Source organism: Heterocephalus glaber, unplaced genomic scaffold, assembly GCF_053883595.1.
Source record: "Heterocephalus glaber isolate CG9 unplaced genomic scaffold, H.glaber_assembly_v1.0 deba00001688, whole genome shotgun sequence".
NCBI lineage: Eukaryota > Metazoa > Chordata > Mammalia > Rodentia > Bathyergidae > Heterocephalus > Heterocephalus glaber.
In genome coordinates this window covers 3,429,693-3,454,479 of record NW_028258413.1, presented here as the reverse complement: position 1 = coordinate 3,454,479, position 24,787 = coordinate 3,429,693, and the positions used below count along the sequence as shown (strand labels likewise).

Genomic DNA, 24,787 nt, shown 5'->3' with positions numbered 1-24,787 from the left:
TATGATTTAACCAAAGCCCGGGGATAAAATGCATACCACACTCTTTTCCAGACCCCTTAACACAACCCCAAATTGGAATCACTAGGACATAATGGATAGCTTACCTTGCCTTGCTAGCCAAGCCACATGCTAACCAGGGACACAGTGGTCATCAGCAACAGAAATCTCAGCTCTGCTGCTGTTACTGCAAAGCGGGCCAACTGTAGCCTCAAATTCCAAAGTCAAGACTGATTTGGCATCAGTTTTTAGTCTCATTTTAGATAACAGATGTGATTTCTTCCTGAGTTGTTTCAATAAGTTTTTATCCTTTGGTTATTAATTATTTCATCATCAATGAGTTAAAAAAAAGTCCTACGACTAAGGCTATAACACTTCTTTGTAGAAAAGGTGATTAATAGAGTAGCTATAATTTTGGCAACTACATGGGGGTTAAGGGAAGGCAGAAGAAACGCTACAAATTCAGGCTAACGCACAATACAAGCTTAGCAGACAACTACTGGGAACAGCAACAGGAAGCAAGCACATCTCAAAATTCGATCACTAATTTGAACAAAAGCTTTAAACAGCCAAGGTCATAAAGACGCACAACCAAGTCTACAGAAAACAACTGCGCTGAAATCAGAGGTGCCTCTTCCTGACAGAGTGTGGAGGGCCTGGTGGCCTTGTGTCGGTTTTTCTAACCACAGCTACCTGTCTGGGGCGCTGTAACCTTGACCCTGTAGTATTAACTCAGTGAGTGGAAGTCAGTTTACTAATGTATACTGTAGTTGAAAAAAATCCCATTTTCCATTGTTGATTAAGGTGTTATTAGTGATTTCTTTTCCTTTCGTAAATTGGTGATATGTACACACAGAAATTTAGTAAACTATAAGACTTAGCCATAGAAAAGTAGTCTTACTCATTTTCTGTAAGATAAAGGGAAGCTCTCAAAGAGTGCTGACTGAAGCTTTAACTCATACACAATTCCTTTTAAAAAACCTAAATATGCTATTGAAACAGCAGCTCAAATTTATGTCTTCTGTCCAGAAACCAGAGAAAAACAGTGACAATGACAATAACTAAAACCCTCTATATCAACCATAGAAGCAACAAACATTAGTTCTCTGTGTTACAGAAGGCAAGAACACATTGGGAAAATACCTTAAAAATAGGCTTTTTCCGAAATCAACAATGACTACCAAAGGATTTATTATATCTTAGAATTCCACAATAAAATATTGATTGCTTTTTCTTTAAACCCACATCTAATAAACAGCAAGGAAGGATTTCAGATGACCTTACTTTGTCTTCCAAATGGCCACTGGGACAGCTGACCTGAGTCTTTTGTCAGTTTACATAAAGGATGTCCTTTGTGAAGAAGAGCAGTCAGTAAGTGCTGAGGTGGGATTATTAGTCCAGGTAAGAGAGGAAGGGACCGCGCCATCCACATGGACACAGCTCACCAGGGGTTCCTGTATAAACGTCCAGAACTTACCATCTGTTAAACAGAAGGAAGACTAGAGAGTCCTGACTAGCCTTTGCCCACAGAAAAATCTCTGATTTTTCTCTCATTACCATTTATTTTTTTTATTTTTTATTTTTTATTTATTTATTTTTATTTTTTTGGTACCGGGGATCGAACTCGGGTCCTTGCACTTGCACAGCAGGTGGCAAAACCACTGAGCTAAATCCCCGGCCCCACCATTTGTTTTATTTTTATAGGTCATTGTCAAAGCAGTGAAAAATTTTTTTTACCTGTCTAAAAAACCTCTCACATATCAGCTTCAACTAAGTCATGTTTTCCATATTTATTACCCCCAAGTAGGCCCAATTTTCATTGCCCAAAAAATAGTACAACAGGGCTTGAAAAAATATGTGCTGTTTTGCCTGGGTGCTAAAAGTATCACCAAGAGTTTTGATTAATGTATCTCGACACTGAATGCATTAACCATACAATATTCTTCTTGCTTAAAGGCTAATTAGAATTCAAGTCAGCGTGATACCTGCTTTTGAGGATTATAGCAATAACATTTGTTGCAATAAGAACCTCTAGGCAGCCAGTTTTGGTAGTGATTGATTTATAAAATTATTGAGGAGGAAAACAAATAAGAAAGTAGAGTTTGTTCTTAAAACACTTATTTCCCTCAAGGATCAAATTTGAGTATAAATTAAAACATCTTGGTGGCTCTGTTGAAAATGAACTACAACAGCAGATTTCAAATCCAGAAAACATATATTTCTGATTTTTAAAAAACAGGATTACATCATTAAAGTGCATTCATTACATTTACTGGGAATTTCACAACGGTTGCTAAGAGTCTCTGATTTCTGGCTCTATGAGTTTCCCTAATTGGACTCTCAAATTACTCAACTTTTCAGATAGTTTGCGTAAGCAGGAAATAATTATAAATAACAATAACCCAATGTTATGTTTTTAACTAGTACTTCTTCTGTTTTCTCTTTTAGGGATTTATGTCCTATATTACTTCCAAAATTTTCCCTCTGCTGCTTTTATTTACTTATTTAGGTACCGGGGATTGAACTTGGGACCTTGCACTTGCGAGGCAGGTGGCAGAACCACTGAACTAAATCCCGGGCCCTTCCTCTGCTACTTTTAAAATGGGCCCGAATGTCTCTGCGGCCCTCATCTCTAACAGCCGTAGAAGACAACTCTCAGCTAGCTTACTGAGCACTACGCTATCCCAACGATGCTCGAGTCAGTGTCTCCGCCTCCTGCAAGTCAGTGTGCACGGTACAAAGGGGGAGCTGCTATCTCAGACCACACCAGTCCTCAAGTTCTTGATCTGAAGGTCAGATCTTCAGCAGCATAGAAGCCAGAGTAAAAACATCATGCTGTACACATTTTGTGGCCACTTAAGGGATTGATTTTTCTGATTTGAGATAAGTTTTATGGTACTGTATCTCCCACACCCTGTTTTATTTCCCCATTTAATTTGTGGGTGAGATACAGTGGTGGTCTACGCTGAAAGGGCAGAAGCACTGCAGACAGTATCGGTGAGAAATGACGGGGGCTGGGCACTGCTGACTGGCACATGTCCATCACTGTGGGACGGGCCAAGGTTTCCTTCTGCCTTTCCTGTGGGCAGTGTAGGAGAGAGCTCCCTGAGGAAGACTTAGGCCCTGAACACCGCGACCCTCCACCCCTTGTTCCTGGAATACACTTGGACAACAGAAAGGGAAGTGGTATGATCTCATGTCCAAGAAAAACTGGGTGACCCTGCTGCTCTTAAATGTCACATTCGCCTATCATGGCAAAGGGGTGTTCACAGTGGACATCCATTAGCCCACAGGCACACATGGGCTGGACGTTCCGTAGCCTAAAATGACTCACATGAGAGAAGAATGCATAGAACAGGTGCTTCCAATACTCTGAGCTGCCCCAAGTCAAAGAAACGGTAATAGCTTTTACTATGTGCTTGGTGATATTTTAAGAGGTATTTATTCATGAATGAATGTATTCATTCACTTATTTCTCACAATATTGCTCTGTGCTATGATCAGTGAAGAGTCTTGTCTGGGGAGGAAAGGGAGGCACAGCATGATTATGAAACTTGTCCTCTGTCCTGTTCCCAGTAAGGGGCAGAACCAGGATGGTGCACTGGTGGTGTGCTCTAAAGTTGCTGGTCTACACTGCTTCATCACTCAGGTACAGTAACAGTAAAAAGGGGCAAGTGACATTTTCACATTTTTCAAAATAGGTATGGAGAGTAAAAAATTTTAAAAGCAGAAACTTGGAACCTTACCTTTTTATGTGATATCAGGACAGCTAGTTCTAATGATTTTTACCCATTAAAAAGTTTATAAAGCTAATTTTCTGAGCTCAAGTCTCACTCCAGAAGATTCACCTCTACATGGTACACTGTACATAATTTAATTTTCCCAGTTGAACATCTTGACATTATATGGACCATGAATGCATGAAATACGAATTCCAAATGCCTTCCACATGGCAAGTGGACTTTCCAATGCACATGCAGGCAGCTTTGCGTGGTTTGAAGTTAAGTTGCGCTTGTCTTAGTGTCTTGTATCACGCATGCTCTTGGTGTTGGTCCTTTGTCTGAGAGGGACCCCGGAGGTGACAGACAGATGAGTCTGCGTCTGTATTTAGGCACTGCGCTCATTTCTTGGGAGGTGTGAAAGCATGGGGGTGCTCATTAAGTTTCCACCATTCCACGAGAGCAGCAGGTGGTGAATCCAAGCTCCCCTGGTATGTCATGGCTGGCTTCCTCAATGTCTCAGAAATAATGAATGGCGTTTGCAAGCTCTCCAGCCCAGGCAGAAAAGGAAGAGATGAATAGCAACAGGAAGTATTTCCAAAGCATAAATAAACACACAAGTCTAGGAAGATTAGGGCTAATGTTCTTGCTACCACAATTCTGTATCCACACACAGTCAATCTATCTTTTAAATCTTGCTCTTTACTCAAACTATGAAATCCTGGTTAACTGTCTGGTGGTTGGCTGCATGGCAGAAGGTAAAAAACAAACCTAAGTTAATGAAGCTATATCATAAAATTATAAACTTTTAGCTCCACAAGTATCCAGTGAATACTAATGACTGTAACGGGTCCTTAAATTGATTCCTTTTCAATTAATTACCTATGCCCAGCTCTTTCTCCATTATAAGGAAAGCATATCTGTCATTTGAATTACAGTGATAAGACAAAGCTTATCAAACCAAAAACAGAACCTATGATTTAAATCAAATAGTGGATAGCTACTCCATAGTGCTTGACATTTCTATAGAACAACATCTCTAGTAAGTACAGAAGTTTTTTGGCCAATTAATAGCTTCTTCTCACTATAGTCATTAGTTAAGCAGTGAAAAAGAAAATACCAGAGCTACACGACCCCCGTAGAGCACATCCAGTGATTTCTTACAGCTGCAAGAACACAAGCCCTTATTGGAGGTGGGAAATCACCAACGAGCCTCCCAACTGAAGAAGTTTAAAACATTCAGATGAGCCCCAGAGGACTGGGCAACCCCGAGGGCCCACCGGGAAATTCTGCTTGGAGGAAATACGAGCTTAGTACATGGCCATGATGACAAGTCATAGTCCAAATCATACATGTACTGTTTTGGAGGGAAAAGTGAATTCCTCTGTGCTCCCGTTCCCTCTCTTGTCCAGAAGGCGCCTGAGCCCGGGAGCTGGCCATGGGGACTGCAGAGCCCGAGTCTCCCGTGGCTGAGCCAGCACGAGCCAGGCCCCCGCTAACCCAGAGTGATGGCAGCAGAGGGCTGGGCCCAGCCCGTCCAGATGCCTTCCTGCTGATTTCTAACGACACTAGGTTCTTTGTAATTAATCCTGGATATCACTTTGTTAGATTCATTCAAAAAATTTATGATCTTCTAATCATTTATAAAAAGCCATCATTTTTAATATGTGGAAGTTGCTGAGGCACTGCCATAAATTAACTCTGCAATATGAAATCCCATATTAATTTATGGAGTTATTCTGACTCCATCAGATGATAAAGAAGTGTCTTTGACTCCTTAGCAAATGGGTGTCACACAGGGCACTTTCCACTGGAGAAGCCAAAGACTGAACATATATGAAAAAGATGCATCTGAAATTTCTTGATATTAAATCTGGAAATATCGAACCCAAATCTCTTGAGTGTTCACCTGGAGGACACAGTTTTCATATTTATTAATTACCCCAAATGAACTTATAAAATATTACATATGATACCATAAGATCTCTGGGAACTCAACACCGTGGGGCCTCAGTTCACAAACTTGATTCTTTCCATGAATCTGGTTGCAACCGAATTGCAAGCATATACACACTATAATTTAATACTTCTAAAATTATTCAATATACCCTAAGCAGAAACTTCATGGACAATATACAGAACCCTCACACTGAAACTAGGAATATTAATTTCAGATTGGATCAATGCACACCCCAGAGGTTGATTTAAAACTCTGTAAGATTAGAACAATGTCAAGAAAATGTATTTTGTTCCCTGTCAAATAGTTCTGGAGTATATATTTATATTTTAAATAAGGAGTTGATTTTAAATGAATAACTATAGCGAAAGCAGTAGCACTTTAAATGTTGTCAGTTGCTGTTGTGAAAATACTAAACAATTTTTAAATATGTTAACACTTTTAAGTGGTTTAAAACCACTTAAAACAATGTTTAGAACTAAGCTTTAAGCAAATATTTCAAAAGATCCATAGAAAGTTTATGAGTTGAATCAAAACATTTTGGAAATGATTTGTACTCTGCAGTGAGGATTACTGACAGGAAGTGGAAGCACAAACATCTTAGAGGGATTATTACAATGGGTGAATCACAAAAACAGCTGCCTAAATGTTTGATTTATGGGAATGTTAAGACTAATTGTGGTCAAAATCTCATAGGATCTTAACGTTAAAATATGAAGGTAAAGATACAGTCTAGACTTTAAAAAATTTGTATAATTTCAAGTGAAATAGTATCTACATTTACTTAAGGGTCATAATAGGTTAAGGAGTGGAATATACAGTCTAGATAGCAATGGGAAACTAAATACCTGTGCTTGATTTTTATTTAAAAAATTAATTGGTTGAGATGGCTGGGGAGTATTTAAAGAGTATTGTTTTCATTTTTCCCTGTTTCCTTCCAAGTTGGGTGACTCTCACAATTACAGTTCTATGAAGCCAAGACTGTCAGTGCAGTATTTACCTTGATCCCCGGAAGCCCAGGAAGCCCGGGAAGCCCTGGTTCACCCTGCATGGGAAAATCACATAGCATTATAGAAGAATAGCCACTCAGTCAGTCTCCAGAGAAAACTATGGCAAGGCTTCCCAGCTGAATTCTTTCTGCATATAGAAATATACACAAAAAAAATGGCCTAGGTTCCAGAAGTTGGCTGAGATTATGCAGCTCAGTCAACTCTTGATTCAGGGACTGGTCTACTACTTTGCAGGTATTTCAAGATTTTTCCTCTTCCTGCCATTCACTGCTCATTGGCACATCTATCGCAGGGTAAGAAAGAGGAGTAAAAGGAGAAGGAATGTCTCCACTGTATTTCTCCTTGCTAAATGATTTACTGGAGCTATCTATGGAAATGAGGTTTTTTCATGCAGCTCAATATCAAGTACTACCCCAGGCTCCTCTCACCTCAGACAATCAAGAGTTGGCTGTAGGAACAGATGGTCACATCAGAACAATATACATTAAAAGCACTGCTCACTTAAAAGGCTAGTGAGATTTCCTTTCCATTCCTGAATGATGAGAAGATAAATAAATAGTGAAGATTATACTTAACTCTGGCCTGTATTTCTGACAATTGTTGAGTCGGGCAACGTGGTTGGCAGCTCAGGCCTAATGGTATCATGCAGCTGTTCCCAAATACAGGTCCGAGATTAAGTGCTGCTTACTGGGAGCGCAGGAGTTGGGCTAACCCTTCTCATTTTCACAGAATTGTCCACATTATTTTAAGCACAAAGTGTAGGGATGAGAGGTTACATTGCACAACAAATCTCCTGAATTCCACTGAAGCAGCATAAAGGAACTGCAGGGAATAGATGACAACCACACTGGAGACAGAATCAGTAGTAAAGCAGAAGGAGGCTTCTATGCTTTAACAAACCTCTTTCCAAGGAAAAATCTAAGAACAACCAGATTTTCCATCTTTAACATTATTACTTTCAAATGATGAGGAGCTATAACTTGATTTGGTATTATCACAAAATGACTTCAAATAATAGTTTATTAAAAGGGAGGACAATGACTTTCCTGATGGTTTAGAATTTAGACTGAAGGCACTTCAGGAATGCAAAAGAAAAACTATTCTGTCCAAAACTATAGAAATGAAAGTTTGCATTGGGAATAAGTGTACAATGAGATGAGGCCAGAGAAGAAAGGATAATTGTTAAGAATTTACATTCCATTCAAAGACTACTTGTGCAAGTAGATTAAAGTTTACACAGTTCCTATAGTACAGATTTAATTTTCTTTTTTCTTTCCCTTTCATCATTTAATCAATAAATTTAAGAGGACCCTGGAGAAAGATCTTGTAAAATATTATGCTGAAAGTTCTCTATTCCTTTAAAAATGTACAAGGTTGTTGAAGACAACAACTTGCGGTGTGTTCAGAGCCACCCTGCAGTACGCACTGAGACAGCCCATCTGAACATGCAGAAACATGCAGGTCACAGCACTATTTCCCAGTAAGATTCTCATCATTCCCTTCCCTCCTGACCAGATTAAAAGAGCTGTTTAAAGAAAGACATTATATGCACGTGTATGCATGGATACACACTCAGCTTCTTTGACAATGAGACAGACGTGTAAGACAGTATGGAATATTTTATAATGTAGGCTAAGTACGGAGACTTTGGCATTTAACCTTTATATCATAAGTATGTGTGTGTGTGATAGGTCATAAATGTATTGCTTGGTGAAAAAAATTTTCAGAAATTTATATCAGTGTCTCAAATTTTTATGAATTCAACTTTTCCAAATTTCTATTTCCTTCATATACTAGAGGACATGGAGCATCTGTTATCACTTTTAGGAAGACATTTCTTCCTAGGTCATTGTCTCTCTAATCTTCCAGCTCAGAGACGGCCTTCCTGGTAGCCTCTCCACGTCGTCTGTTCACGAGCTGGGCTCTCCTGTGGGTGAAGGCGGGGCCGCAACTGAGCACTGCTTTTGGTCCATGCAGAGAAGGCCTGCCCAGGAGCGCCACCCTTACACGGGTGTGTTACACCCTTGATTTTGTCTCCCCCTTTTGCTCTTCACTCTCTTGGGAGAGACCCTCACAGAAATCAGACTGCGTTTCACTGCATGCCCTTGTTATGACAACCCAGACTTCTAGAGAAAGCTCAGTGGTGAGGCTCCCTTTTGATGGGAATCAAGTAATTTTACTTCTTTAAAACTAAAATACACACTTTTAAAAGATGTGTTACAGCACCTCAGATCTCTAGAAAGAACCCAGTGGTGAGGTTCTCTCATGATGGACATCAGCATCAACTGATTTTATTGCTTTAAAACAAAAATATATACTTTAAAAGATGTAGAGAAGTCAGGAAAGAAAGAACTATGTGAAGAAACACAGTGCCTGTCTTATGAATCTACGCATTCCCTCTACATGCGCACATAAACACTTCACCTTATCTGCCAACCACACACTCTACTGCTGAGGCTATACAAGAAGAAATCTGATGAGGTCCTCCCTACGTTATGAAAGTCACTCTGGATATCAAACCCTCACCCTGAAAGGATCACACTGTGCCTCAGGATGGCCACTATTGCGAGTGTGCTGAGCTAAGATCATCTGCACCCTCTGGGATTGTCCCTGAGTGAGTGGCTTACGCCCCACTGAGCCCACAGCAGAGTCTGCATGTAACAAGAATCAGAGGGTAGAGCCCAGAACCCACTCAGGTGAGTGTGTCATTTTCTGACTGGAGTAGGCATCACGCATGGAGATACTTTCCGGTTGGTGTGGGCGTGTGGAGTGTCACCAAATCCCAGCGGTAGACAAGGAAGTTGTGTTACTGTGGGAAAGTGAGGCTGCATCAAGGGTAGAATCTGGCCTCAAAGTTAATGAGAAGGATGTTGCTCATTTCAGGGCATATATTAACCTAACCCTAGACGGGCTGTAAGTTTTTAAGCGAATCGACTCTGCTTTCAGTGTAATTTAAAACTGATTTTTAATGAAATACAAAAGAAATCCAATGTTACTATGAGTAAAGCTATAAACTTCCAGAATGAATCCAAATTGTATTTCTAAAGAATAATGGTAAGGCAGTGTGTTGTTAAGCAATTGAGGCTCACTTCTGCTTCTTCCACTCTGAAAAGAGTAGAGCTGAAGATTATAGCAGAACTATTTTGGGTTGTGCTTTAGAGATGTAACAATCGCGTGGACTTTTTCTTTATAGCAAATCACAGATTTGGAGAGGTATTACAACACAGACTTTAATTTTTAAAGACTAAGGGACTTAACATTGAGATGAGTTGTTTCTTCAGAGCAAACCAAACCACAGATCTCTGCCTATATCACTAATTTCAAACTTCTTAAAGATCAGAAAGAAATATTATGAATTAAACAGTAAAATTTGCAGAGTTTTCCTGGGCTTTTCAGAAAGTCTCACCTTCACCTGGAACTGGGCCTGATGAATCATTTACTCTAGATTCTTAGTTATAAGAGAAAAATCTGTCTTGAAATTAGAGAAATGTTACAAGAATATGAAAGACTTTCTGAAAAATTATTTCCATCCTCAGAATTTTTAAAAAAAGCTTTCTCAATGACAATATTGCTTAAGATTTTGTCATGCTGAAAGGTTCCATACTACTGTGAAATGTTCCTACATTTTATCTTCCTATTCATATTTTTTTTTAATGATTGTGTTTTTTATACTTCACATAATGATTTGCACAATGACTCAATGTGATTGTCACATTTTACAGTAAAAGAACAGGGCTGAAGTCTTGTTCAAGATTTCAGTTGTACGGGACAGTGATTAAGCTCAATGGTTCTGCCGCCTGCCTCACAATTGCAAGGTCTCGAGTTCAATCCCCAGTACCAAAAAAAAAAAGATTTCAGTTGTAATAAATTGAAGATGTGAATTTATACCTCCTGATTAATTATAAATATAATACCATCCCAACTATGACCCCATTTCTCCTCAATAAAAACTGGAAAAAAGAAAAAAGAAAAGTGGAAGGCAGCACTGAAACTACTTAACTCTGCTAAATATATTAATGGATTGTGATTTTGTACGCTCAGCATCTAATGATTATTATGTTTTAAGATCAAATAGTAGCCAGTATATAATGTTATGTAGCTAGATTCTGAGAGAAGAGGTTTTATTTTTATCATATATGATAATAAAATGTAGGATTGAATCCCTAAATTCCTTGGGAACTATGTAAGCCCTCTGATTTTATTAAATTAGCTCTTTCTTTGCCATTTTAACAAATTACATGACCCCATTTTAAAGGACTTGAGTTTGGCTTATTGGTATTAAAATAACCGTCTTCATGAAGGTGACATTTTGTGCTGTCTCTGTGGGTTCCCCTGGCCATTGACTTCCATTCCTATTCATATTTTTGCTACAACATCAAATACTGCTGGGCAAAGGCAGACTCATAATCTTAAGAGAGATCTAACTTATCGTGGAATTCACATTTACTTGTTAGCTACCGTCCATCTGTTATCTAAAACCCCACTGCATCGAGTTCAGATGATAAACTACAACACTTGTTTCTTGACCCAGATTCGAATGAGATCTAAACATGTTCACTGCATGTAGTCTCATGTATTGCTGAAATGAAGCACAAACGATAAATTTAGTATAGCCCCAGCTCAGTTAGTTAAATTGGTAGGGCTAGTGTCTTTAAGTTTAGTTCACGAACACATATAGTTCATATAACATAATACTCATGGCACAGGTAGACTCATAGAAATTATCGAGAAAAAAGTATTTGTGATAAGAGGAAAAGGAATGTAATTTTTAAAGACCTGTCTATCACTCTCTAATGAGACGGCTAGCAGATATTCACTCATTTCTTCTCATGAATGATAGAGACATGCAGGTTCCCTCTGGGCATGCAAGGGAGGCTGTTGGCATTGCAGCGCAGCTGTGTTAGATCAGACAGCAAGGCACATGCAGACTTCGGTTCATAAAGCACCCTTTTACATGGAGAGAGTTTCTTTTCATATTTTGCTATGGTCACAATCGAGACCTTTAATAATGCAAAACAGCCAATAACACTCTGCATGCAAAACATGAAAACTACATCACCTTGCAATAATCATCTTTATATTATATGGTGGATTTCACACATAAAATGGTGTCTGTGACACAGTACAAAGGACACACTGAAGGTAGAGATGTTACCTTTTGCCCTGGGCGACCAGATTCTCCAGGTTCTCCCTGGCCAAAGAAAAGCAAAGATGAAAAGACAGTCTTTCAGGACTTTCTGCAAAGCCTTAGCCTCCAGGGACTTCCTGAGATGGCCTAACCTCCTCGGTCACATGTGCTTTGTTCTCCTCCTCTCCATCCCACTGGACAGAGGGAATTTTTTATGAATATACCAATAGCTCACATACAAATCCACATCTCCATAAAACCAATTTGAGAGGGAAGAGAAGGCCAGATCTTTTGTTTAAACCTTCACCAGCTCCCCCAGATGGCCCTGCTGTGTTTAGCAGTCGATTATGGTAAAAGAATAGGAACAGAGCTGTAATCAGGAATGCTGGTAAAAGGGAAAAGAAAGGAGAGCCTTAGGAATTCAAAATTGTGACCCTGTGGTACAGACACTCACAGAGTTATTACCTTGATTCCTGCAGCAGATGATCCGGGATCACCCTGAAATAAAAACCATGAGAGATCATGCTGTAAGGTAAGGGAATAGGAAATACCACACTCCCAGAGAGCTGTTAGCCACGAGGACACTCAATGGGCCACCATGACTTTGCTCTGTGAGACTTTGCACGAATCTGTCAGCTGTTAAGATGACAATGACTTAGAAGACAAGCAATGTATTTCTGTAAACATGGGTTTACTTTGAATGCAAAATGCATTACGACTGTATTCCTTAAAATGAAAATACTGTACAACAATCTCTTCCCTTGATACCATGCTGAAAGAGGGAGCAATAAATTCTAGGATAGGGAGCTACAACTCTCTGTTTTCTCTCTTGGTGTTTTTATCGCCGGTCGTTGCTGTCAGGGAGTCCCTTGACCCTTCTGGTGATCGCTTGAGGCTGTCAAGGAAACCAGAACAGCCAGAGGAGGAAGCTCACACTGGGCCCTCAGCTGTCTGTCTGCGCAAAAGCCAGGCCCAGCCCTTGTTGTAGATTCCGGAAGCTGCTCGTCAGTCTCTCTGAGAGACAGACATGGGCCACAGGCCCTCGGTCCTTCCCGCACGTCCGCTCTCCTCTCCCCTCTTCCACGATGGCACCTTGTCTTTCACAACTAAATGGCCTTGCCTCAGAGCGGCCTTCACCGTCCGTCCAGTGTGTACGCGAATCCTCCACGCAGCACCGTGAGCCCTCCTTCCGGTGGGCACGGCTCCCTTCCTTAGGCCTCTCTGTGCTTCCTGCGCGCTCCCTGGCCCAGCTAATCTGCAGCCCATTGTAGTGTGCGGTCACTTTGCATCTGGTAAATCAATAAACAAATCTCAAAAGAATTTTTAAAACAGGCCAGCAGTCAAAGATCAAAAGGAAAAAGCCTTTAAGAAGGGAGAGAAAAGGCTTTAGTAGGAGAAAGAAACAGTAAATTAAGGCCCGGGTTGTAGCTCAGTGGCACCAAGCCTGCCTGGCAAGTGTAAGGTCCTGAGTTCAATTCCCAGTACCAGAAAAAACAAAACAAACAAACAAAACAAGGAAACCCCGGTAAGTTAGCTTGCATGTGAGTTTTGACAGCTGTAATTGCTGTTACCCAAGGAAAACTTAAAATGTGACTAAACAAAGTAGAGGACTCTGCCTTCTGTCTTTCTGTAGAACTATACTCCTTTTCCCAGGGCTTAACATTCAACTGAGTTCCAGATGGGATGTAAAAAATGTGGCCAATAAAACATTTCTTTTTATTTCTACTGAGTCCAGAAGCTATCAACACTAAGGAACCAGTTTGCAATATTTTGTACAGTAAGATCTTTGAATTCATAAAAACAACTTTGACTTTACAAAATTCCTTCTTTCATCTCATTTATGCCTCAGAAAACTTCCAAGAGACAGGGCAGATGTTATTTCCACTTGATAGGTAAAGAAATTGAAACAACTAGAAATTAAGTGAATTTGGTGCTTGCTAAATTCTATTGCTATGTTCTTTTTATTAGAATAAGAAAAGAATTATTGGCTTATTTCATTTTGACAACAGGACATAAAGGCTGAGGTGAACTTGTAAATAAAAGGAAATTGCTTGTAGTTAAAACTTTTTTCAGCATTTTAATGAAAAGTGGTTAGATAACCCACTGTAAGAGAATAAAAACTGGGTTTCTTTCTCATAGAAAGTGGCTAGAAAAAGAAGGACAGATTCCCAAAAGGCTGGCTTATTTGTGGAAATCTGAGAGGTTTTATTTGATGGACAGTTAAGAATGATATTTTTATTCTCTTTTTAAAGATTTGGAACTGTGAAATCTCCAGGCATTTTTATAAATTTTAAGTGGCAAGGAAACTTCTGGAAAACATTTGTAAGTTAGGCATTTTGAAGGATGCTGCTGCAGGGAGTGAAATGGAGCAGTGTGTGCCTATAATCCTCCTCCTCGCTGAGTGAAATGGATGTAGGGTTAAGGTGGGGAAAATCCCCTGTGTCTTAAATACGTTCCTAGCTTCGTAAGTGATGTGGTTTAGAAACCAAAATTTCTAGAGTGTAAGTCAGAGATGGGGATATAGTCCGAGGAGATACTTGAGATAAAGGAACTTGATTTTCACTTTTTTTTTGGTACCAGGAGTCTAACTCAGGACCTTGCGCTTGCAAGGCAGGCCTGACACCACTGAGCTAAATCCTAGGCCCAATTTCACTAATTTCTTATTCAAGCCCTATTTCTAGTTTTACTTGTGATTATTTTCAAATGTAACACTCAGTGGATGATTATATGCATATGCTCACAGAGCCCATGTAGGAGCAGACAGTGAATGTGGTGATATATTCATAGCGTTCATCAATTCACCCCAGAAGTATTTACTGAGCACTGATTATGCACCAAGTGTGTTCTGAGTGCTGGAAGCTGGGGAAGCAATGTCATACAACCCAGCCCAGCAGTCACAATCCCTGCCCCCATTCTGTTTTTATAATAAACACATTTATATATGATCTGTATATATTTGTATATATGTTTCTATATAATGTATCTATAATACAAAACATTGAAAGTATGAAGGATATTTTATTTCTTTCTTTCCTTTAAAAAAATCTGGGACAAAAGAGATGGTCATGTTTGGGAAATCTTGTGTTGCTGTGTACATACACAGCAGCCACGACAAGCAAACACACAGTCAAGGAAATCTTCTACCCTTCTATGAACATAAAGTTCAACAGAAATTCTAAAGGTTTTTCATTCAATAAATATTTTCTAACTATGTGTCAGGAACTTGGGTTGGTGCTGAGAATAGCACAGCCTAGCATTACGTAGTTTTGGTTTTGCTTTTTTTGTTTTTGCTTTTTCAGTGAGCTTGATGTCAAATTTAAAAAGAAATTATATTAAAGTATAATGAGGACTATGACAAATTATAAAGAGTGCTGTTGGAGGATCTCGTAGGTGACCTAATCAATCAGAGGAGCGTTACAGACCGCCCCAAGGAAATGACTTTGAAACTCAGGCTGAAGAATGAATAAGATTAGAAAATGGAGAAGATCCAGGTATGGTGGCACAAGCCTGTATGTAACTTGAGCACTCTGGGAGGCTGAGACGGAGGGATCACAGCTCCAGCCCAGTCTGGGCAATTTGGTGACTCAGTGAGACCTTGTCTCAGTAAAAAATAAAATGGGCTGGGGATGGAGCTCACTGTGAAGGCCTTGGTGGTGGCTGGGAGCCGAGAGGGGCCTGGAGGGAGGGGGAGAGAGGAAATGAAAGAGAGAAAGGGGAGGTGAGGAGTTGGGAGAGCAGAGCAGAGGCGGCTAAGCAAAGAGTGACATGCGCTGAACATGGTAGAGGTGGCACTGAGCAATGCAGGGTGCACCGAGACAGGCCAAGGTGTGATCTGAGGGAGCTAGTTGTGTCGGTGGCTCCAGATATGGTGTGGTTTCTGGAGTAACTCAAAAGGCTGCGTATGAAAAATGTCACACAGATGTCAAGGAAGAAGGTGGTGTGTTCCACAGAATAGAAACTGGGGAGCAAAGAAACAGAAGAGCCGGACAGATATGCCATGAAAATGAAGGAGGAAGCCTTACATCAACAGGTAAACAGTGCATGACAGGGTGACATGGTCCAGTCAGTGGGCAGCACAAGCACCCACTCTCAGGTGGGTGGCAATAGAGCAGAAAGCCATTTCCACAGTCGTCGGTGGGGTCATCACCCCGAGGGGTGGACAGCACCCTTCCACGGTGGTCGACACAGGACTGAACTCCGCTCTGACGGGAGAGGCTAAGCCTGGAGTGCACCGCAGCTGCTGGCTACAGACCGCCCAGCCCAGGGGTGTTCATGGTTCCCCAGCATTTCCAGCTGACCTCTGGAAGGGCTCAGATTGCTTTACCATCCAAAGGTGCCGAGGTGGATCAAAAGGGAAAAAATCCTATTAAAGTGAATCAGTTGATGATGTAATTTACTACATCAATAGCAGAAAAGAAGGATTTAAAAAAAAAAATTTACATCCTAACCTTGGTGAATGATGAATGAGTTTCACATACTGAACAAAAAGGCCACAAAAAGAGTGTTTCCAACATGCTGGAAACAAATCATATGACAGAAGCAGGAAATGTTTAAAAAACACATCAAAAATTATATTCCAATTACAGCGTTCTTGGGATGAAAGCTGGGGGTCAGGTTACACATTATACATGTTACAGCTTCCTATTTACAATCCCGTTCAGACCCACTGAAAGCTTAGAGAAATGATTTCCGTTCTTGCACTTAATTTCAGCTAATAAAACTTTTTGATAAAAAAAAACCAATCTTGTTGATTTCCATTTCTGTGGGGCAAGAAAAGTGAAGGTTTACTGAGAGTTTATGATGTATGAGTCAGGATGGTAAATGATTTGCATTAATGTATAAAATAAGAACCGTATTCCTGCGAGGTGCCTTGGTCTTTTCAAAGAAAAAAGTTGCTTTACAATTGTAAAATTCAATTTCAAAACACGTGTTACTAAAGAAACAACTATCGGCCTACCTTCCAAAAGTGAAGCTTTAAAAATATGTCTACTAAAGCATAAAATATTCTATGTGAACCCACATAGGCATAGTTCCTACTTGGTATACATTTGGTTTTCACTTGAAGAAACTGTCCTCTGTGTAGAGTATTTTGTTGCTTTCATGCCCAGGTTGGCAACTGTGAGCAGATCCAGCTGGCTACCTGCAAGGCCTACAGGCCAGCAATGGCTTTTATAGGCTTAAATGGTAACAAAACTCAAAATAACAATATTTCACCACACGTGAAAGTCAGAGGATTACAATTTCCAAGTCCAGTAATGAAGTTTTATCGGGACACAGACACACCCAGTTACGTGTTGCCTGTGGTCGAATTCACGCTGCCACAGCAGAGGTGAGGAGCTGGGAGAGACCCCATGGCCCAAAAAAAACCAAGAGTATTTATTTTTCTGGTGCTTTACAGAAAAAATTGGCTGACCTCTGCTTTTGAGCAAAAATAGGAAAGTTCATATACCATCATCCAGGCTGATACAGCTAGGGTGTCAAACTTTGAGCTTGAGAGTGGCCGGAGTGTGCCTTTGGTCTTATTTGTATGAAGCAGCTTCATGTCATATCTGATGGCAGCAGATAAATAAAATGGTACTCAACGAGGGTGATTCTGTCCTGGAGACACATTTGGTTGTCAAATTCAGGGGTGTGACTGGCATCTCATGGGTAAAGGCCAACAATGACGCGGCCCATGGTAAAGAGTTATCTGTCCAGGGGCCAGGGATTTAGCTCAATGGTTTCGCCGCCTGCTGCGCAAGCTCAAGGACCAGAGTTCGATTTCCGGTACCAAAAAAAAAAAAAAAAAGAATTATCTTTCTTGGCGCTGAGGCCAAGAAAGCCTGGTCCACAAGAGACCCAATCCCCTCCAATTCCTAGACGGTTCCTCAAACACAAACTCTGTTGCTACTCAGTAACATTAATTCATTCCCCCATGCCATATTTATATTAATATTTACAAGAAGGAAAGAGATAAATGTCTGTTTATTTTGTGGGCATGTTTTTATGACTAACCATTATCCATCTGTACTGTAATAATTTTCAAAGAGAAACAGTCTTATCCTCAACTCTATGCCTAAATGAATAATTTTTTTAATCAATTATTTGGCTTGATTTACGTTGTCCATCTGATTCTGTTGTAAAGTCAGTTTCTTAAAATGTCTTCTTTTCACTTTCAACACAGTGAAGTGGAATAGAATGTGTCCTGCGGTGGAGAAGTGAGATGTCCAAGCAGCAAACTAAGCAAAAGCTATAAAGACAGAGGAGAGGAGGGAAGGGGAGACTCGGAGGAGGAAAACAAGCCACGGACTACGGCACTATCAACCCTAACCATGATTTAAATGGCCGAGAAAAAAATATAAAAGCTGACAAAAGATCTAGATTTACTGGATTTTAAGTTCAGGCAAATTTTGAAGAGTGCCCTAAAGACCCTAGTCAGGTGATAACAACTTACAATGCAACTTTTAAACTTCGTCCCAAGTCCCTGACACGCTGTCTCCTGCAACTGGACCAAACGAGGTCTCTTTGGAACTCTTTTCCAACCCTGCATCTACACGGAGGATCCCATTTACACACGCGGTGTTTTCATTCCTTGAAAGCCACATTACTGGCAACTTTTTAGTTCTACATTTTTTAGAACTGTTGACATATCATTTTTCTTTCAAAATATTTAAATCTGTAGATAGGATGAGGAGTACTAACATTTTATAAATCCAGTGTTGAAACACTCTCTAGCCTTGGAGAATTCTCTCTGCCCCTGTCCTGTTAAGCTAGTCTGACTGACCTCTTTCAACCCCCCCCGTTTCCACACGAAACCGCGTGCCTGCTTCTGCACAGACCCCTTCATGTTTCACAACACTGTACCTTTTCTCCCGTGTCACCTTTGGGGCCTCTGTCTCCAGCGTCTCCCTGAGGAAAGGAAAGAGTGAGGTGCATAAAAACTGACTGGTAACATTTAAGCAAGGAGTGTTTTTCCCTAAGCTCCCTTTCACAGTGCTGTAGATGACAATCAGTCGCAAATGTTCTGCGCTGATCCGCCTTCACTCGCACAGCTGCCTGATATCAACACAATTAATTTTATTACAGTGAAGATGGCCGAATAGTTTTAAGCTCCCTAACACTGCTAGAAAGCAGTAATTTGCCTGCCGGCCTTCTAATAGCTTATTTGGATACTTGCACCTCCTGCCCCTCTCTCCTTTCTCCTCCACTCAAAGCTCCTGTACCAAAAGCTTTCTCCTGAAAATCCCTCTGGACACTGCCTTACCCTACCCCTTCCTGCTTCTGGGTCCAAGTTGGAACACCTGGGCTCCTATCTGTCTTTTGTCTTCTACCTGTGTAAATCGCACCTCTTCTTCAAACCTGTCTCCAATCTCCAGGGCCTTAGTGTGCAGGACGTGCCTGTCAAAGCCTGTTGTCTGTGTAATTATTTATTTGTGAAATGAAAGTTTCATACTTTGTTAGAAAACTTTTTGTGTATATATGCTTCCTGTTATTTTCGAGACTTCCTATACCCATTCCATTCCTTCCTTCCCAGGCATCTCCTTTCTCTCCACAAAGCAATGCACTAGGGAAAAAGGCCTTCCTCAATTCTTCAAGGTTTGCCTCTTTAAATTTTCAGTTAATTTAAGCTTTGCTGCACATCACAGTAGACGTGTCACAGACTTCGGAGTTGCGAAGACGGCATCCATCTCTGACACTTACTGGCCAAGTGAAATTCTCATTGCATCACTTTGTCTGTGAACCGGAAGGGTGCTTTTTTCCTCTACTTAAAGGAAATAGGTACCGTACTGTGCGCACACCCTGAGCCATGCCCGATGGCCGTCAGCAATGGTAGCAGCGCATGCTGGTTCACAGACGTCACAGGCTGCAATGCCCCTGTAAGAGGCCTCTTCCCTATCATTAAAAAAGTTCCTTAAAACCAAAGAGAAACTGTCATGAACAGTTTCTTGGGAGACAGGAAGTGGAGGAGGGAGATTTTTACTTTTTTCTTTTGTTTCAAATAAGCATGGGGGTGACCTGCTCCGCACTCTGTCCGTGATGGCGGACAGCCCACGGTGGATGCGAAGCTGGCGACTTACCTCACAGCCACCAAGAGGGGTGGGCATTGCTTCTTCCCCTCCAGTTCTGCACAAAAGAGTTGTCTGAGGACCAATTTCCAGTTAACTACCATGAGCTGGATGGATGCCAAGTAAATGTATTGATAATCTATTCTGAAGAAACTTTGACGGGTGGTTTGTTTGCATGCTTTTAAAAAATTGCTTGAAAATCCCTTTATTAGAAAACAAACCTCCTTTAAAAAAAAAAACTGGCACAGAGTGGCTGACTCTAAAGTTCAGGGCTCGACACAGGCTGTTCATTCATGAAATTGCTTTCCACACCCCTCTAGTTTGCTCTTCTTCTAATTAAATAAATGCCCCTTTTCTCTTTACAACGCTGAAAAGTACAGTTACACTGAAGACTTATCTTGGTCATTAGGTGAACTTCTTTGGAACGAGGGGTTACAGAGCCGATTTGCCAGATCCAATCGTGGTGCAGCATCGTGGGCTTCCCCACTTGGATGCCATGAGAGTACAGCATGAGAACCAGGAAGCCAAGGCCACTGTAGGCACAGAGACTCAACACGGCCCTGACAGCCAAGAAGGAAGGGAGCATGCAGCTCCCTGTTCTCCTTTCGCTTCTCTTTCTTGTTTTTATGGGAATTCTTTGTGGGGCACGTTTCAGATCATTGCTGCAGGTAAACATGTGTATCCCTTTAACCCAGTGACATAACAAGCAGCAGAGAGATGTAGATGCTCACAAGGCACTGCAAAGGCATTAGCAAGTGAGCAGCACAGAGGCTGCACAGGCCTGGGGATTGTTGAAAGCCACTGAAAAGTCTGACACAGATGTTCAACTTTGGTTCCTGTCTTTCCTCTTTTTGTAAATCTTTCTACTCAAGCTTTTGTCCATATAAAAGAATTACAGCCGGGGATTTAGCTCAGTGGTTCCGCTGCCTGCCTCGTAAGCTGAAGGACCTAAGTTCGATCCCCGGTACCAAAAAAATAAATAAATAAAAGAATTACATTATTTTCTTCTGACACTAATTGTCAGTTATTTGCTTGAGAAACAAGCAAATAAACAAGGTTATTGCTGGTACCTCCATTTCTGTTTATCATATCTCTCTGTACACCTGTCTGTCCGTCCCTCCCTCTATCCCTCCCTGGTTCCCTCCATCTATTCAGTTCAGTCTGGATACCTCTTTGGGGGAAAACACAGGCAGAATCATTCTTACCTTTTCTCCTTGTTTTCCAGGTTCTCCCTGGGCAAAAGAAGAGAGATTGAGTGATGTTAAATTATAAAACTGATTAAGCAACAGCAAATAAACCAGATATCAAAACATGTTAGATGAATCACATGTGGCATTTTCTATTTTGGCTATATTATATACATAACATATAAGAAAACAAATGGTAAGATGAGTTTCCTGAAGTGGGTATGGATATCAATAGCAAATGTAATTTTAATTCTTTGCCCTTTTACACAAATAATTCCAAGATGACCACCCAGGAACATACCAGGGCACTGAGGAGAGAGGAAGAACACGGCAAACTTCCTATCCATTTCTTTTAATCTGCTGAAACTCTCGATCAGTAAGACAGACCGGAAAGTCCTTGCCCAAAGCCTTCCACTCACAGCACTCCCAGAGCAGGACGGCCTTGCCACCAGGAGTTCCCAACCTGTCTTCCTCTACAGACATCAGGACCTCCAGCCCTGACTCTTCCCAGTGTCACTCCGCTGCTCTAACTCAGCGACTGGGTGGGGTGGGGTGGGGTGTGCTCCGGGAGACACTGAGCCGTCAGCAAAGGCGCAAAGGTGCAAAGGCGCAAGAAGGGAGCGTAATTCCCAAGTCTAGGAGGGCCGCCTCTTCCGGTGATAACCAGGTAGCATGAGTACTGAAAGGCAAATTGTGCTCTGAAAAGAACTCATAACTGTCACTTTATCCTGGAAAGACGACGGAGCAGGAACATTCTCAAGAGCACCAAACCCGTTATGATAATATTTCCTGTTGAAAAATTTGAGTAGGTGCTGCCTGGGCTCAGACCGCTTAAAAAAAAAAAAAAAAAAGGTAAAAGGCAATTAGTGCGCATGCGTGGGTGTGTGTATGTGCGTTTTAATTTATAACCCAGCCAGAACGCTGGAGGTAAACTCTGGCTGGGGGTAAACTCTTCATTCTCTGGAATTCAACCTGACCCCTTGGCTTTCTGAATTTCTGGCCACCTTCACTGCTCGACATCTGGCCTGATGGCCAGGTTGCTAGGCAACACAGGAAGAGCACTGTGAATGTGCGTTAAGCGTTAACTCCCATCATTTGACTTTTTAGCGTGGAGCAAGAAGGAAGGAGACAGGAAAACGGCTGTCCCAGAAGGAACATTTTCTTTCCTCTCCTGCAGGACAAAGGACAGGTCTATAAATCTGAGGTCTGTCCCGGCGGCTGTCAATAGCCCTGTGATCTGTAGAATCAGCTGACAGGCATCTGCGGGGACAGATCCCCACCAGCACAGCTGACGGATTAGACGTTAGGTCTGTACTTAAAGGGGTAGGCACTCATCAAAGGATTTGGGATTTGTCTGCCTGTTTGGTTTAAACTAAACTGTCACCAATCTTTTATAGTTAACAGATTCATTTGTTCTTTGAGAAACAAAGAAAACGTCCAATCCAAAAAAAACATTACGTTTTTTCCCCATTTAGTAATTCAGACTCCATCCATTTTTAAATTTTAAACATGCCACATCTTTATTTTGCTCTTCATCTGATTAAGTGGATATGTTGTGTGGAGGCTGAAGGTGGCCAAGTCTCAAGGAAAAGCCACAGTGGTACTGGGCACATCTTCTGCACCGAGGCTCGTAAATACAAACACATACGTGTCAGGCAGTGTGCATGCGGCCTGCTTCTATATGCTCATGAAGGGGCAAGAGGACAGCATCACGTGTAAAACACGGGATGATGATATTATTTAATCATCCCAGATAGATTTTCGGCAACCCTAGCTTATTTGTTTGCACTTTTAACCCTAATGAAAATTGCAATATCTTCCTTAGTGATGAATGTTTCACCATTGACAAATATTCAACCCAAGTGCAACCAGTGAAACAGTAAAAATTGTGATAGCTTTTGAAGTCCTTGTGTCCAAGGATCTGCTTGGCTCCAGTGCACTAACCTCTAGTCCAGGGGCCCCGTCCTGTCCTGCAGCTCCAGGCAACCCAGGCTCACCCTCAAAATGAAGAACAGACACAACTAAGTAAAACGGACAACACCAGCATGCTGTATAGACCACTGAAGCCAATAACCATCCAACAGTGCTCTAGAAGTGGACAGAGAATAAGCGATGTTAGTGGAAATGCGGGTCAGTTCGCAGGGTCCAAAATTCTAGAGAACAAGATCTGTTAACAGGGTTAGTCTTCTCTGTTCAGTCTTTTATTCACCAAGAAATCCGAAGTGACTACCAATGTGAGTACTTAGCATGGTGTTGGGTACATTGCAGACATCAAATAAGTATTCACTGAAGGGATAAAAGGCATTTGAAAACACAAGACGTTCTTGGTTAAGAATTTATAAGTGACTCGTCAGGTAAGGAAAGTAGAGACTAGTTCATTATATTTTCATATTAGATCTAATTGAATCAACATTTACAAATCTAATTCTTGAAAATCACACATCTTTCAACACCTACTTGGTTAGACACATTCGACCCAAAAGTAAAGAGTAAAAATAGCTTCCTTTCATTTCACTGTAAAAATGAATAGAACAGTCTCCAGGCTTATGGCTCTGTCATATTGAATAACAACCTTTTGGGGGAAAAAGACAATGCCAATTTTAGGCTGGAAAAAAATTCTCCATTTCAGAAATAAGATCTCTACTAGTCTTTCTGGACTCCGAACCAGCAATTGTTTTCCCAAAAGGGAAAAAGGTCCCTTGAAGAATCCAGACAGAAAAGGTAGATCTCCTTGTTTCTTTCTGCTCCATGTGGCTCAAACTTACATCCCTTAGAGTTTCATTTCCATTTAATAAACATCCCTGTATGTTCCAACTGGTGAACCGCTTTCTTCTTTCCACTGAGGGTGGTAAAGTTGCTTCTTGGTTAATTTTTAAAAAATATTTTATTTTTCTTTAAGAGTAGTTTTATGTTGACTGAAAACTCAATTGACTTTGAAGAATGTTCCCTAAGTCACTTGGAGGGCGGGACTGGGTCGTTTTTGTATTTGTGTTCTCAGCTTCAAAGCCATGTCAATTCATAATAAAGTAACACTCTTGGGTCCCAACATCTTCACATTCCCTCACCCACTTGATTCTATACTCGGCTAGGGGGAAAGTATTATTTCTAATGATTTTATAGGTAAAGAAACTAAGGCACAGAGAACGAATTTGTTCAGATTTACACAAGTACTCAAAACAAATTTTTTTTTTTGGTACCAGGGATTGAACTCAGGACCTTATGCTTGCAAGGCAGGCAGCATCACCACTGAGCTAAATCCCTGGCCCAAGAAGTACTCAAAATTTGAATGGTCATGATCTGGCTGAAGAGGTTGTGCTCTTCACACTGTGTCTCCTAATGAATGAATCTGTCTAGAAACTGGGAGAGAAAAGATGGCTATTTCAATCCTCATTGCCAATTGCTTCATAAGCCCCATTTATAAATGACCTTCCAGAATGTATAGAAACCTGAATTAAATAAAACTTGCATGCTGATAATTTAGGACAGACCTAGCAATTAAGCTAAGCCAGTCTTTCCAGGACAGTAAAAGGCATCTTGCAACTGTACTGCATTATTACAATAGCTAAAGTACTAACCTCCGGGAAGGGATTCTGCTTCCTGTATGAAATCACAGTATAATTGCAACTCTTGCACGATCCTCAGTAAAATGACAAAATTCCTGACCTAGAATAATGACGACCATTATGGGAAAATTTTGATATGGCATTTATATCTAACAAAGGTAAGAACTCAGAAACAGAATAC

At 40.9% G+C, this 24,787-nt stretch overlaps 1 protein-coding gene across 1 annotated transcript in view; it reads right to left on the bottom strand.

Moving 5' to 3' along the window:
- The window catches only part of Col25a1 (collagen type XXV alpha 1 chain), a 401,020-nt gene that overhangs the window by 53,458 nt on the left and 322,775 nt on the right, over nucleotides 1-24,787 (bottom strand). The window contains exons 13-18 of the mRNA XM_021245429.2: nucleotides 22,988-23,041; nucleotides 21,062-21,088; nucleotides 18,655-18,699; nucleotides 12,277-12,309; nucleotides 11,839-11,874; nucleotides 6,674-6,718 (exon numbers count right to left, since the gene is read on the bottom strand). Of these exons, the coding sequence (XP_021101088.2) occupies nucleotides 6,674-6,718; nucleotides 11,839-11,874; nucleotides 12,277-12,309; nucleotides 18,655-18,699; nucleotides 21,062-21,088; nucleotides 22,988-23,041 (240 nt within the window). The remainder of the gene's footprint in view (nucleotides 1-6,673; nucleotides 6,719-11,838; nucleotides 11,875-12,276; nucleotides 12,310-18,654; nucleotides 18,700-21,061; nucleotides 21,089-22,987; nucleotides 23,042-24,787) is intronic.